Source organism: Cavia porcellus, unplaced genomic scaffold, assembly GCF_034190915.1.
Source record: "Cavia porcellus strain 051 isolate PalLab524CR breed Dunkin Hartley unplaced genomic scaffold, mCavPor4.1 scaffold_9, whole genome shotgun sequence".
NCBI lineage: Eukaryota > Metazoa > Chordata > Mammalia > Rodentia > Caviidae > Cavia > Cavia porcellus.
This window is the reverse complement of record NW_026947492.1, coordinates 75,926,995-75,942,373: the sequence shown is the minus strand read 5'-3', so window position 1 is coordinate 75,942,373 and position 15,379 is coordinate 75,926,995. Positions and strand designations below refer to the sequence as shown.

At 40.8% G+C, this 15,379-nt stretch overlaps 1 protein-coding gene across 9 annotated transcripts in view; it reads left to right on the top strand.

Annotated features, from left to right (window-relative positions):
* Positions 1 to 15,379, top strand: part of Elp4 (elongator acetyltransferase complex subunit 4) — a 195,056-nt gene that overhangs the window by 96,189 nt on the left and 83,488 nt on the right. For all 9 annotated transcript variants that reach the window (XM_063256731.1, XM_063256727.1, XM_013146774.3 and 6 more), the window contains 2 exons: positions 7,343 to 7,451; positions 10,011 to 10,117. In XM_063256731.1, coding sequence (XP_063112801.1) covers positions 7,343 to 7,451; positions 10,011 to 10,117 — 216 coding nt within the window. The remainder of the gene's footprint in view (positions 1 to 7,342; positions 7,452 to 10,010; positions 10,118 to 15,379) is intronic.

Below are 15,379 nucleotides of genomic sequence, written 5' to 3'. Positions count from 1 at the left end.
TTAACCTAACCAAAGCATGCTTAAGCACAGCAATGATAACACTTCTGATTGCAAATGGGTTTTTGCTTTCTCTGCAGTGGCTTTGTGTGCTGCAGCTCACATTGCAATTCAGTGGGGTTCCTGTCGTGCCCGTGGTTATTAGCTAAAGGGCTATTTAAGGCCTAACTTCCCACAGCAGTTCTGATATAAATGGTGGCTGGCTCATCACGGTGTTTGCGCGTATGGAATCTCTGGTTGCTGGGCTGCATGGTCTTCATAACGTCCAGTGTCCAGGCCTGGGCACTCGGGGAAGACACCCATGGGTTCAGTCCCCTTGACCATGAAAAAAGGGGGTAGGCCCGTCACACTCTTCTTTATTACACATTGTCTTCTGCATCGTGTTTTTATACAGAAAAGAAGTACAGCTTAATTTAATTTTGCATTTATTTGAGTAATAAAATTACTGAGCCTGTATCATTAGTCTTACAAGCCATTTGCAAAATACACATAAGAGAAATGTGAGTCTTTAATTATTCAGATTTGTGAACTTGTTTGCATCCCTTTGAAGAAAGCTTGCTGTCTTTGAGAAAGGGTGATACTTACCTCTTAATACTGAGAGCAGATGTGCTTGTAACCAATTATAATTCAAAGCTGTTTAAGTACCAGGTCAAATATTATGTTCTGATGTTATGTTTTAGCCCTTTGCTATTAATTACATTATTACTACTATATAAAGAGTCTTAGCTTCTTTAATAATGTTTTCGCACCCTATGCAGTTAATCTTTAATGTTGGGGAGGACAAGGGGAGAGATTAAATTAGCCTCGTAACCTCTTTCTCTTCCAGGCTGATGATGGAAAATAAAAGCTCTTAGCCACAAAATGTAACACTTAGAATTAATATTTAATTAGACCAGCAAATTGTACGCCGTGGCTGAAAGCTTCCAAGGAGTTGTTAGTGCCACCTTTGACCTACAGATTTAATAATAACTTCCTTCTCAGAGCGCGTGCCAGTGTGACGTTGCGAGGCGCTGCACCGAGGCCTGGGAGTGCGCAGCCGCTGCCGGGCCAGGCTTCCCGGGCGCAGGAGCCAGGACTCCAAGGCGAGCCGCGGGGAACGCTGGGCCGCTGCTCCGGCAGCTTCTGGTTGGAGGCCAAAATCCCGGAACAGATTTTTACTAAATGTTTTTGCTGCAGCTATTAATTTACACTGAAACGCCAATCTCGAATAATTTTTCTGTAAAATTTACCAGACTCTGGTCTGAGCATGCATCCTTAATTCCTCACCTACGAGTGCGTCCACAAGCTCTGCAAACTCGATCATTAGACTGTCGATAGGTTTGGCTCTGTACATTATGCTCTTTTGCTGCGACATGCTGTTTGCTTGTTCCCTGTATAGTTGATTTATATGGTTCATTTCTATATTATTTCATTACGGGCTTTATGTAGAACCTGAGCAAGGGCTTCTGAAGCCTGCAGCCTACGGGTAGTGTTTCTCGAGATGGATGTGTGTATCAGCAAGCGTGATTCAGTGGCATCCCTCATTTTAAAGAGTTTTGTATTATAAAAGCGGTGCTGCATTTGCCTATGCTTATGATGTAATTAAATTACAAGATAAATAATTGGACCTCCTGGTGAAACATTGGATCCTTTTGTCGCTGATGAATTAATCAGAGGAAAATGGGAAACCGTGAGCTTGCAAGTGTGCAAATCCAGAGCGGCGGCCTGGAAGCAGGGCACCGTCCACAATTTATGGCTTAGATTTTAAACCGTTAAGGGCAGGCCCAGCCATGTGGAGCAGTGAGAGCGGGAGGGGCCTTGCCAGCAGAGGGCGTAGTCCTGTCTGGCCTCGGTCTCCACCTGCCCCCGCCTCTTTCCCAGCTAGTCTCCCATCTGGACCTGGCTCTGCCGCCTGCTCCTGATGACAGGCTATCATTTCATACTCAATATGGGATTACTCTAAACTGGTTTTAAACTTTCGTATCTTTAACCTGCCACTGCAGCCCAAGCATCAGCTGGAGGCTCTGTTTGATATTTGGATATTAGCAATGGTTTTTCCAGGCGGGGCACAAGCTGTGGACATCTGTGAACTGGATCTTAGGGGTTGTAAGCAGAAAATAAGATGAAATTCCTGATTTAGGAAGTTACCCATAAAACGGTTGTAGGCATAAGCTACAATCACATTTCTTTGGGAAGAGTTTCCAGGGTGTGAAGCTACATGGTGTATAGATGTGGAAAGCTTCAAAAATTAGTTCCAAGTGTTATACCATTACTTTATCCTACGGACTGTAGCATTTTGTTCATCTAATTTCTGAGTTTTCAGAAAATAGAAGCTTTTAAATGTTTTGTACAATAACCTGAAACGATGATATTCTGCAAAGTATGTACTATTTGAGGCCAGTGTCCGTATAAACAGAATCTCTGAAAGTAAAGCCATGGCCTCCCAGAACAGTAATTCTCAGTTGTAAAGAACACCAAAATGTAGAACCACGTGTTTGATCAAATAGGAAACACCAGAAGCTGTGACTCCATTGCTATTCCCAGTAAAAACATCCAGCCTTTTCTTCACCTTTGAGATTAAGTATATTTCCCGGTAGCTACTGTATGGATATGTCTTAAGCCTTAAGGGAAAAAAAAAGGTTTGTTTTGTGATGTCCACTACATCAACTATTGTTACATGAGGCTATTGAGTGACTAGTGGTTTTTTAATTTCAAAAGTTCCTCTGTACCCTAAAATTAACCGACTTTGAATCAAGTCTAATATTAAATCTGGAAAGATTTCTTCTAATACCTTCATTTCTTACAAATGTGCATTAACATAATCTTACCTGATAAAACTATATTCGCCTAAAACAATCATGAACAGAATTATTTCCTCAATATCAAATATTTTAATAAAATAAAAATCTAATCTATGAAGTAGGGGAGCTCTGGGGAAGATGGAGCAAGTTACACACAGCATAATTTTAGTCTTCAACATTCTTGAATTCTGGAATAAAGAACTTAGTAACATTAATAATGAGGCAAATACTGTGTCTTATTAAATATCCCTACATACGACCTTTGATCCAAGTTTATTTTTTAAATTTCCTGACTGAGAAATGTTATAGCTTCTAGTATATTCTTGTTCCTGTGCACTTGGCAGAAAATTTTATACACGAAGCTGTAGAAAGTGCTGTATTTGCTTGGGTTGACGCCCGCCCACTTCATATCTTATGCTGGGGTCAAATGTAAAGTAAATTCAATATTTCTGTAATGCTGCGGATTAGTTGTGCTCTTGTCTGGCTCTGATGCTTGTATCAAGCCCATATGGGGGCTCTTCCTTTCACATCACATTTGCTTTCTTTCTTGAGAAGCATCAATTGAGCAACTCAGAAATCTTACTCTTTCTAGAAGCATTGCATAAATGCTTTATGTTAGTTGGTTTATTCCTCTCAACATTTTTGGTAATTTGTTGGTTATTTCTTAATCGTCTTAAACTATTTCCTGAAAATGTATTTTATACAGCTACAAATTGCATCTTTCATATTACTGGAAAAACTCGGTCCAACAAAATAAGAAAATATTCAGGGGTTGAAATAGTCTCATTCTTGCTAATAATGCTAACTGGACTTCTAAACTATTTTTATTCGAAAACCGTGGGAGTTTTATATCACATTATTTGAACTTTTATCTCTTAACATTCCTAATTTGGTTTTGTGAACTTTAAATTGAAAGGAAGCATTAATCTTCCCTAATTTAAAAAGCAGTTGATGAATTTGGGATATCTTAAATAAAAATATACTACCATTTTAAGAAAGTAAGCAAGAAATAACAAACCTTTGAAAGGCCTCATGGAATTAAAATTGGAATAGAAAAGCAGAAGACTGGGTAATCTAATTTGCCTTTTTCTTTGTAAAACATTTGACATATTTTAAATTTCAAACACTTAAGAAATTAACACTGAACATACAAATGTACAAGCTTTTATGTAACTTATTACAATGTGCTTTAGCTTGCCAGCAAACTCTTAAAACTCCCGGACACTGGCTCTCTTCTCTTCTGGCTTCTCTCCTAGTCATGTCTTGGCCGCCATCCAGAGCTGACAACTCTCACCCAGGAGTGAAGGGAGATTTGTCTGGTGTAAGAAGGATTTTTGAGGCATCCTTGATTTTCATATCCAGATGGGCGAGGAGGAGGGGTGGGCGTACGCACTTGGGTGATGTCACAGAGCCACACATGCACTGGAGCATTAATTTCCTCATACGATATGTTCTCAATGTCCTTAGACGCTCTTTCTGAGAGACTGTAGTGTAATGACTTCAGAACTCACAGAAAAATTATGTTCATATTTACATTGGAGCAAGTGATACACAAATACCATTTATTCTCCATTTCCAACTGTATACCAAGGACCCAAAGGGTTGGACCTCTTTGTTCTGCATACAAAAACTCTTAGGATCTGTTAGGATGAAAATGTAGAAGCCACCTGTCCAAGCCCTTGCCTCCAGTCATCATGGTAAAGCTCTCTGAATGTGCTGATCGTATTATGACAATTTGTTATCCACGGTATTTTCCTGCTAACGTGAGTTGTGATTATTATGCTTTTAAGGGTTCCCTAAAGCTGTTAAGTTTAGATTTTCTTAGGTAAATTGACTTTCACTTATCTAAAGAACCATTTAGTATTAATATTATGATTTGAAAGACCTTCTGAAAAGAATGGTTTTAAGGTAGGACTACCTCAATAGATTGTTTCCCTTATGAGTCTTGGACATACAGAAGAAATCTGTAACACATGTTTAACACTAAGAAAATGTACATTTATGTGCCTGAATATGTTCTATGCTTTTGTAAGTAACTACAAAACGGAATGAGTTTATAATTAGATATTACTCTTACATAACTTCCATTGCATTTTATTCTATAGATTTTTTCAAATGTTGTACAGTTTTCACAGTTAATCTGTTTCACCACATTATGTAAACTACTTTGCAGAATAGCTGTGCAGAAAGCAGTAAGGTCATTATTAAATGTAACTCATAGTATAGTATTTTACAGTGACATAATACTATGTTGAAAAGTTTATCTTTGCTCTGAATCTTCATGAAAGCTTTAAAAAGTTTATAATTATTAGCGATAATATAAACCTATAGAACTTAGAAAATAATAAATATATGAATGAGTTTCTTAGAAATCTTGAAATACAGGCTGTGCATGCCTTTTATATTTGAAATTAATTAGCTTTCCTCTTTCAAGTACCTTAAAGAAACCTGTAAGATTGATGAGTATGATTTCTTAGTTAATTTTAATTATTAGTTATTATTAATAGTTCATTAAGATTAAATGAAAGAAGTAAATATCAAGTTAACCATTTAAATACATAGCATCTTGCTTCCATATTACTCGATTGTAAATCAATGTCTATAATTCCTGATAACCCTTATAATTCCTATTATTCTTGTAAATGAGCAGATGCTAGTCTACATCACTGAGATCTTGAATAGTTGACTTTTAACACAAAATGCCTTTTACCATTTTAGGTTCAGATGTTTAGGCACAGAGTCTTAGTCTTGTCTTTATAGATAAAAGAAATCTGACCTTTTGATTAAGAAATACTGTCAGTAGCCTTTGTAAGAGCCTGTTCTTCTGAGGTCCATGACAGGAGAACTCTCCCAGTTGAGTTTATACTAAATATGAAATGGTACGCGCCTGCTGGGTATGATCCAAGATTCTTCTCCATGGGGGGACCACATGGTTTTCCCCATCTCCCACTTGTTCTCACCCTTTCTTACCAACCCAGCCACACCCCACCCCCACCCCAATATTGTTCAGGCCCCAGCACAATGAATCATTTCCAAGTTGACTCTTTGTGAACTGTCTCCCAGCTGTTGGAATGTCTGGCAGACATTTTTGTTTGGGTGAAGAATAACTGGCTGAAGCCCAACCTGGATGAGTTTGATAGAATGGTCTCTGGCTAAAGAAATATTGAGAGGAACATGTTTATGGCCTCCGAGCCCCTGTTATTCCTGGAGTAGGACCATGCCCCATGGCACAGAACTGAAAGGAATCAATCTGGATTATTTTCCCACCATTGAATGAAAAATTGCTTATGGAAAAAATAGGCATTTCCAAGTGATGCTTGTGTTCTGTGCTTGGTGTACCGAGGTGATTGAAAGTATTAAAGCCAATTAAAGGGCATTATTTTTACTGGCCCTTTATAGGTTCATAGGTGTGGACGGCCTGTGGTACTGCTGTAGCTGTGCACTGACCAGCCGCTGCTGCGGGTCTGCTGCTGCCAGGGACCCTGTACTCCCACCCTGGCCTCTGTTAAAAGTGCTTTCTTCCACAGTCCTTAGCAAGGCGCTTACGGAGGAAAGGACCACCACGGCAGGAAGACCCTTCGTTCTTTGTGTGTCCCCTCTTCACTGCCAGGGTGATGCATTTTCTGCACTTTTACATTTCCCACCCTTTTCTTTGAAGATTACTCTTAAACCAGTGGGCTTTGCTGATTTGTCAAAGAGAAGCTTCATAGTTACGATATTTTACAAACTCTAGACCTTTAGAATAAAAAGTCTTCTGTGGTGTTGCAGCACAGGGTCACAGCTTTCAGACTAACTGCGCTGTCAGGGATCTATAGGAACACTGGACGGTCATTAAATGGTTCCAAACCCAGCAGAAGAGCTGATGATTTCATGCTTTTAATCAATTTCTGGGTATTTTAGAACTTTTACTACTTTTTGGCAGGACGTCCTATTTTTGGCAACTACTGTCGAGTTTAATGGGACCTGGACTCACGTGGATTGTGTCGGGAGGGAGAAGGCGGGCTGCGGTGTGCCCCTGCCTTCTTTCCTTTGCCTTTATTGTCAGTGCCGAGCCACATAGTAGTGTCTGCAAAGCAAACAGAAGCCTGGAGCACTAGCCGCACCGCAACCCCTTAGCGGGACCCTTCCTGCCACAAATGCCCTCTGCTGTTGCTGGGCTGAGACGTGGTCCCCAGTGACAGGCAGCTGAGTGGCCCTTGCCTTGCACTTGGTACTGAGCTGTCTCCTGCTTCAAAATCCTGTTGTCTGCCAGCTTCTCCAGTGGGCAGTGGGTGAAGTACTTTGAAAAATAATGGAGCATGAAAGTAAAGGTAGCCTTGCTCAAGGCAGGTGAGAACTGATTATGTTCCCCCAGCTCTGGTTAAAACAGCAGACCTCTGTGGGTGGGGCTTTCAGTTAAGAGCACTGTTTTGTCCAGTGTTCACCAGTAGTAGCTTTTAGTGTTTCCAAGTTATTTCTCTACCCTGATAATCTGTCTCCACTATAATTTGTCATCAAGATGTCACAGTGACACTGTGTAATTGTCGTATTTTTAAATGGAAGTATTTTATTTCTGTATTTTGCAGAGTAAAGCGATTACTGCCCGTGTCACAAACTTGTCAGACACAGTAGTAGGCCTGGAATCGTTTGCTGGTTCGGAGAGAGAAACCAACCCGTTCTATAAGGATTATCACGGTAAGTGGCACCTTGAGCATGAGGAGGCCAGGCCTGGCTGCCTGGGGCTCCCTGTCCAGATAGCGCTGCAAACTCTGCCTCCTGGGAGACCTGCACGCTGCTCACTGTTCCTAGCCACTCTTCCAGGCAGTGTCTCAGGCTGCCATGATGGAGAGGAGTCAACCCCAGGGCTCGGGCCTGGCTCCGAACCACTTCAGCTTTTCTAGTCACTAAAAGCTGCCTTGCAGTCATGCTTCGTAAGTCTTGCTGCAAGTTGGCATTGTGTTAATCCTAACAATGCATGTGGTGTGTCCCTAATCCAGAAATCCAAACTCCTAAGTGCTTGGGACTCATGAGCCCTGGGGTCCCAAGTGTGCCGCCCATACATACACATAGCTCTGGCTTTGCAGGGCTCAGCCCAGGGCTCAAGGGTGTCTGCTGTGTCAGCTCTGGGGGACACAGAGAGCTCTTCCGTGCTTCTCCTACATTTTCCCAGCTTTGGTCCGATGTCTGGTTTCCTTTGCTGGAGACTGAAGGCAGCTTTGTGTGTGCTAGGATGTGCCCTTCCAGGGAGCCACAGCCCCACCCCTATTTTTTTAAGCTTTTCATATTACTTAAGTTATTTGGTTAGTTGGAGAATTTCTTTTTAAATAAAAATATTTTTTTACACAGAAGCATTTGAATTTTAAAATTTATTAATTACATATACGCTTGATCTAAACTTCATATAGAATATAGTAGGTAGCAGATTTTTACCTATTTATGTATCCTAAATAAACATGGTATTGCTGTTGCTATTGTAGAAGTTACTGTACTTCCAGAGAAACTTCTAAAAACCTAGTAACTTCTTTGAAGTCTGCTACTAGGATTTGTGAGTCTGTAGAAGTTATTTTATTGGTTCACATATTAAAATACAAAAATTAGTACAGAATATTCTTTATATCATTGCCCAGAGCTTTGAGTTTTAAAAATACACTAGCAATCAATACTGTTTCTTAAAGCTGGACCCCATATGTTGTGAACAAAGGCTGTACACAGTCGTGTGCCTCTTGACCGTCCTTGAGTGTCCACACGGCCTGGGCCCAGCCCAGCCCCATGTTCGAGTCATCTGCTTCATTGTTCTTGTGATTAGGAGAGATCAATTAAGATTTGAATATTTTTCAATTTTTCTTGTTCTTTTAATGCAATCCAAGTTGATAAATTGGATTATATATTATAATAAATTACACATTATCATTTATAAGTATTGTAGTGATTAGCTTATTTAGTAGAGCTATATTTTATATCCTGAAAATTTACTTTGATGGGGCCATTTCAGAGGCTGAGTGGCTATGAATCTTTGCACTGAGATCCTTGAGCTGACCAGTTCCCTTGCCCCCCCAGAGTCATGATCAGATCTGAGGACTGGTAAACTTTCTGCTCCTCGAAGCCTGGCCTGAGGGATAATTAGCTCATTCTGTAAGCTTTCCTCCTTCATAGCCGAACAGTCGCCTGAGAGGCTAAAGTCAAAAGTGTTCCTGTTTGATGTGCTCATTTCTACGAAGCATATTTTTACCAAATAGCTATATATAGGTAATTTTTAATTTGTAGTTAGAAATTATTTTTTTAAGAGCACCTTCTAACGTTTTTTAAGTTGAAAGATTGAGCTATTTTAGTGCATTCTTTTTGCAGAGATTTTTCTAAAATGAGGCCCTGGAGGTGCGCCCATGTAAATGGAAACAAGCCTCTGGATAGCTAAGCTGGGTACGGCAGAGGGCCTGAGGTCTGTGGGCTGTTCCCACACTGGCCGGAGCCCATCTGGACCCGGGCTTCCACGTAGGACTCAGTCTCGCCCGGCAGGGAGGGGCACGGGAGCCTGGCACGCCCGTGTGTCTGTGTGGAAAGACCCTCACTCGTCAGGCGCAACAGCAGGCTGCACAAAGCCACCCAGTGCCCGTGTCAGAGGGAATTAGCAGGCATCGCCCTTGACAAGAGGCCAGGCTCATGGTTTACCTAGCACCCTCACCAAGCCTGTGGCAGCCGCGGAGGTCAGCGCACCAGGCTGTGGAAATGAAGCTCGGGACGCCCGCCGTGTGCTCCAAAGTGCAGTCTTCCTCCGTGGTGTGCCCATGTCCTTAGTGAGGCTCAGATTACAGTACTTTCCGTGAGAGCTTCGCCGGTGATCAGTAACCCATAAGCCTTGTTTTGCTGGCTGCTTACTGGTGCATTTAATAAAATAAAGATCGCTCTGTGGCGCCGTGGGCAGCGTGCAAGGTGATAGCCATATTTGCTTACTGTAAATACAAGGGGAAATCACACACAAACCAGCTGTAGTTTTGACAAGAATTAAGATCCCTCTTTACATCTGTACTTGTGTACTGAAGTGCAATTAGTTTTCCTCGCACAAGGATTTCTGTTTATCTTATTCTGCCTGATTACTTGAGTATAATCACACCATTTGCTTCGCTGCTCCTGGTAGTAAGCTCCAGTTTTAAAGGGAGATGCCTGCGTGTAAATTTACAGGATTCTGCTGTAGGGTTTTAATTTATGCGTCAGATGACAGCATTTAAAATTTTTTTCTTTTAATTTTCTCTCTGCAAGGTTTGATGCATATTCGGCAGATTCCTCGGCTTAATAATTTGATTTGCGATGAATCAGATGTCAAAGACTTAGCTTTTAAGTTAAAAAGGAAGCTATTCACCATTGAGGTAAGAGAATTTTGTTTTGGTTTACAGTCTGAAGGTAAATGCTTTCTGCCCCTTTCTTTCACTTTTTCTCTGATGAAGTTCTTGTGACGGGTTTCATGCCGAATACGAAGTTCTCCTGATGTAACATACAGAGTGGGTTTTTTTTTTTACTATCCTTTCCTTATGTTAGTGGTTTATCATTAGCATTTGGCAAAAATAATTTTGTTCTAAATGTCTGTTAAAAGTAAGCTCCAGAGTCCCCTGATAAATGTGACACGCATATTCTCGAGGCTCTCAGAAGCATATTTAATTAAATGTAATGAGCTGTGCTTACTTGTATGTGGGATGTGAATGCTACCCATGGTTGTGTGTGGCTGACAAAAAGGAGCTTCTGACCTATATCCTAAAAGTACTTTTCTTTACTACTAGTGAAATTGCCTTTCCCTTTGCATGCTAAAGTAAACAAAATGTAATTTATACCAGTGGCTTTAAGTAAATTTTGTAAAATACTGAAACTTATCTTGTGATCTTTATGCAGGCAGCAATGACAGAAAGTAGTAATACAAAAGATTTATTTCAACTTAATCTTGCTAAAGAGCAAATGAACATAGAACTATTAAGCAATTAGAGTTGATGTATTTATTAACGAAGTAAATGTTCAGAGAGAGATGGCTTTGGCTGATGGGATAGTTATCTGTGTAGTTGGCGCATTTTTTTGAACAAAGACGTAAAACAGCCAAGCAGCCTTGACGAACCGTTTTGTTTAATCTCTTTTCAAATGAAAAGCTCTTAAGCAGGCCACTTGTCTTAACTGCTTGAAACCATAAAAAGAGAGAATTGCCACCAATAAATTAGCATATTTTTAACTTCATCACCAAATGATGGTCAATGCGGCTTGGCACTGCTTTGGTGTTCAGGACTTCACCCTTAAGTGACCACTTTGGCCCTTTTTTGACCCTCTGCCCTCTTTAAGCTGGCCACTTGGTAAGGTAACTTAATGGTTCTCTCTCTTTCTCTCTTTCCCTTCACATTTGCAAGTAGCACAAAACTATAAATCATTGTAAGGGCCCTATCCAGTGACAAATTAATGTGCCCTCCTCCTAACTAATGGTCATCAGTGCCCTTAATTATCTAATCCTATTGAGAGCAGTTAATAGTTAATCAGGCAGCCAGTTCTTCAGGCAGGCCATCTCTGCAGGAGTGTCAGAAGTTTCTCATCTGGGGATCCTCCCTCCCATAGCCACTCAATGCCAGAAGAGCCGGAGTGGAGAAACAGTGATTTTTGAGCTAATTTCCTTTAATTCTCAAAAGAAGCCGTTGAAATGGGACCCAGCGCTGTAATGATTCAAGCAGTGTTTCAGCCCTTCTGACAGAGCACTGAGTGACTACATAGCACCACACAGAACTTCTGGAGGGATGCAGTTCTGACTGGCACAGGAAAAGTACCCTCAGCATTTGCTCTTAGGTTGAATTTGTAGGTTCAATGCAAGATGTGATTTCTTTTCCTCCATGATGCACCCTTTACCGCAAATCAACATTCTGATCACAAAGTCTGTCTCAGGTATCATTTCTGTTACTGTGCAAAGCAACGCAGTTCCCAAGTGGGAAGAACAGCATTGTGCCCAAAGAACAAAGTATAGTGTAGTCTGAGCAACGCATGTGATTGCTTTTTCTTCCTACTGGGTCTGTTGGAGCTGGGCTGGGGAAGGGAGGGCAATGGGACCTCAGAGTCCCTGTGAGACGGCACGGGCTCTGATGTGGGCCTTGGGGAGACCTGCAAGTGCCTTGCAGCTTTCACTGCTCCCCGCGGTGCTAAGCAGGGGCCCAGTGTGCTTGGCTATTTCAGGGTTTGCAAGCAGTATTTGAAAACAAAATAAAAGTAAATAGTTGGTTTAAAAGAAGTTTGCATTCGGTTTTCAGTTGATCAGATTCATCACTTTTTTTTGGCTTACAATCTGGCCAATAAAGATTTAACTTTGTTAAGCTGGGAATGTAGGTGCAACCCATTCTAAAACCCATTTTTGTGTATTGTAATACTAAATTTGGTGATTAGGAAAATACAAATTAAGAATCAAACAAATGTACTAATAATGGCTGTATGTATGTACCAGGCAAGTGCCTAGAGCTACATGTGGTTACTTTTTAAACAGAAGACAGTGATATGGTCAGCTACGGTGAAGCGTTTTCAGTGTAGCACTGTGACTTTTACAAACTGCGTATCTGGAGGAAAAGCTCCGGATGATGGTGATGTAAACCTGAAGCAAGAGGGAAAATGACCTGAAAGCAATTAATTCAGGAAGTCCGTGGCTGGAGGGAAGTACCATCAGGTACCCATGTTTGCATGTGCACAGTGAGTGTGTATTTATTCGGTAGACTGATATTTTTTGAATAAAATGTATACTCAGCTGTTCTGTGAAATTTGAGACTGTGGCATACCAGGCAGGGAATCCGAAGCACCTCTTAGAAGCAAGGTGGTTTGGCAGGTCGAGCAGAAGTGTTCAGAAGTGTTCTGATTCTGCAGATGTGTCCCTGGGTGCACTTTATTCCTAGCCCTTTGGTCTCAGACAGGCACAGCTGGAGATAGGGACCCGAAAAGTAGGCAGGTACCTTCAACACTATGTCAGGGGTACTTGAAAGATATATTTAGTCACCACCCTTTTTATGTGTGAAAACTGATGATTTACTGATACCTCCAAGGACTCCTAACAGATAGTGCAACCTTAGAAGTCTTGAATTTCTTTTGAGTGATCTGGAAAAGGCAGAAAAATAGTTTTTCATTCTTGGAATATATATGGGTTTGTCATGCTTCAAGTGAAAACATTTATCTATCACATGTTGAGTTATGACTGATCCCGCTGACTGTACAGCTCTGTAAATTAGCCCCTTTGCAGAACCTGTGGTAAAATCACCTCTGCACTGAGTACATCAGAGTCCTGGTATGCATTCTAAATAACTGTCTGTCCCAGGACTAGGAACAGGGCCGCTCGCTTGGTCGGCATAAAATCTTTGCTGAATTGTATATAATCTGAAGAAATTACAAATTAAATTGTTAAATACTACTCCAGGGCTGGGGATTTAGCTCAGCTGTCCAAGTGCTTGCCTGGTAAGTGCAAGGTCATGGATTCAATCCCTGGTACCAAAAATAAATAAATAAAAAATTTAAAACTACATTTCAATACTATTCCAAGTTCTAATCTCCACGTGTTGTCTGAGCTGCATTGATCAAATGATCCAGAAGATACTTCCTGTGCAGTCCTCTGTCTGAGCAGCAGTAACTACTTAAAACTTGCATTGTTTCACTTCCTCTTATTTTCACTTCTTCAATGGTGGGGGTTTCATTATAGTTCTTTTCTTTATGTTATACTTTTGATGAAATTATAATACATGACAAGTAGGATTTAGTAGAGTTTGAAATGTGACTGCATTTAATTTGATGGCATAAAAACAGCATTTTCATGAGCATTTAATATTAGCGACATTATTACAAAGAGGGTTTCCTGTTTTGTGGGACAGTATTTCAGCCCCAAGATTCAGTGTTTCCAAGCAAGCCAATGTATGGTAACTGGATAACTACACTCAACAGCACAAAAGACTTGCACGGTTAATGATAAACTTTCCATACAAGGACGCACAATAATTATAGGCTATCATTGATTCCAAGGAATGGGGACCAGTGTATCTGTGGGCCTTGTAGGCTAAGTGGATTTTGAGAGTAGAAAATGTCAAAGAAAATCAGGTTTATTCGATATTGTCTTATAATACATCACACTGAGCTCAACACAGGGTCCAGCAGCCAGTCACCAAAAAGTTTTTCTCACAGAATAATTGGCTAACCAGTTCTTATTAACTTGTTATTATTTTTGGTTCACTATTTCATTCTTAAAGTACTGAAACTTATAGGTGCTATGTGTATAAATTAGATTTGTAAAAAAATTTTAGCTTGATATGACTCCATAAAATTACTTGAAACGTTTACATTTTGAAAAAATGTAAATCCTTGCTAACTCCTAGTCGCCATGATAATATTTAACAATTTGGATTGTTGCATAATAACTGTAGTCTCAGATTTACTTCCTTATATACATTTATTTTCAACAGCCTTTCCAGTTTTTAAAGGAGAAGTACAAGGGTGAATATCTGTTTCTTATATGTAGAGATGAGGAGAGGGCGAGCTAACATGCTTTTCAGCTCACAGTTATGTCATTAAACTAAAATAATAGAAATGTCTGCTCGGAAGCCTTAAGTTTTAGCAGCCTGGGTTGTGTCATCTGGTTAATACTGCTCTCTATAAATACTGGTTGTCGTTTAAGTTAGTTTTTTTATTCCTAGATATACTAGTTAGGAAGGAAGGAAGCAAAGAAGGAAGAAAGGAAGGAAGGAAGGAAGGAAGTTGAACAAAGGCACTTATTCCTGTGGGTGTAATCATTTGCCAGAAGTAAACCCAAAGTAACTTTGAGCATGCAGTAGAATTTCCTGTACATTCACAAGTTGAGTGTGTGTATGACACCATTAACGCGGTTTTTACACAGAAACTCTGGGTGATACTGGCATGCAGGAGTGCCGCATAGATGTCCCAGGTCTGCAGAAGCTGGCTTCGCCCTTACCAGCCACATTTCACACCCCATCCTGAACCTATCAGAAGTGCATACCACCTTAACAGGAGCACAGTTTTGAGACCATCTAATCCTATTTCTTCCCACTTTGGAATCTTAATTGGAAGAGATAAGGGAAAGAAAAAACATCATTTAACTAAATTATTGTCTTGAATCTGTAGCGAGAGGTATAATCCGCAATTGGGCCAATTAGTGAAGGCCACAGTGAGCTCACGGCAGCCAGCAGCTTGATGAGGGCTGACACTGCCCCGTTCCCACTGTGGTGCTGCCAGGTAAGACGGCCAGACTTCAAAGGCCGGAGGCATCAGCAGGGCAGGGTTTGCAGGCCGGCTTAGGTCCGGCTGCTAATCTCCCTGCTAACACCACAGCAGCTCTCACACAAAGCCAGCTTACACGACACAATCATGCGGCATTAAAGTTGGAGTTGAGTCATGCCAATTTGCCTTTGATTTTCTGATGATTGACCAGAGATGGCTACATGACTGGACATATCCTGAAAGTGTACTGATTAGGTAATTTCCCAAAATATTTGAAGTATTTTCTGACTTCCTAAATGAAGGTTGCAAAAGCCTACTCCTTTGTGCTTAGTCTTCTAGAGCAATAGCACCATACTGGGAAACAACCAGTGTTTCTTACTGGCTGCCTGGCTACAAAGTTTCCACTGAGCGGT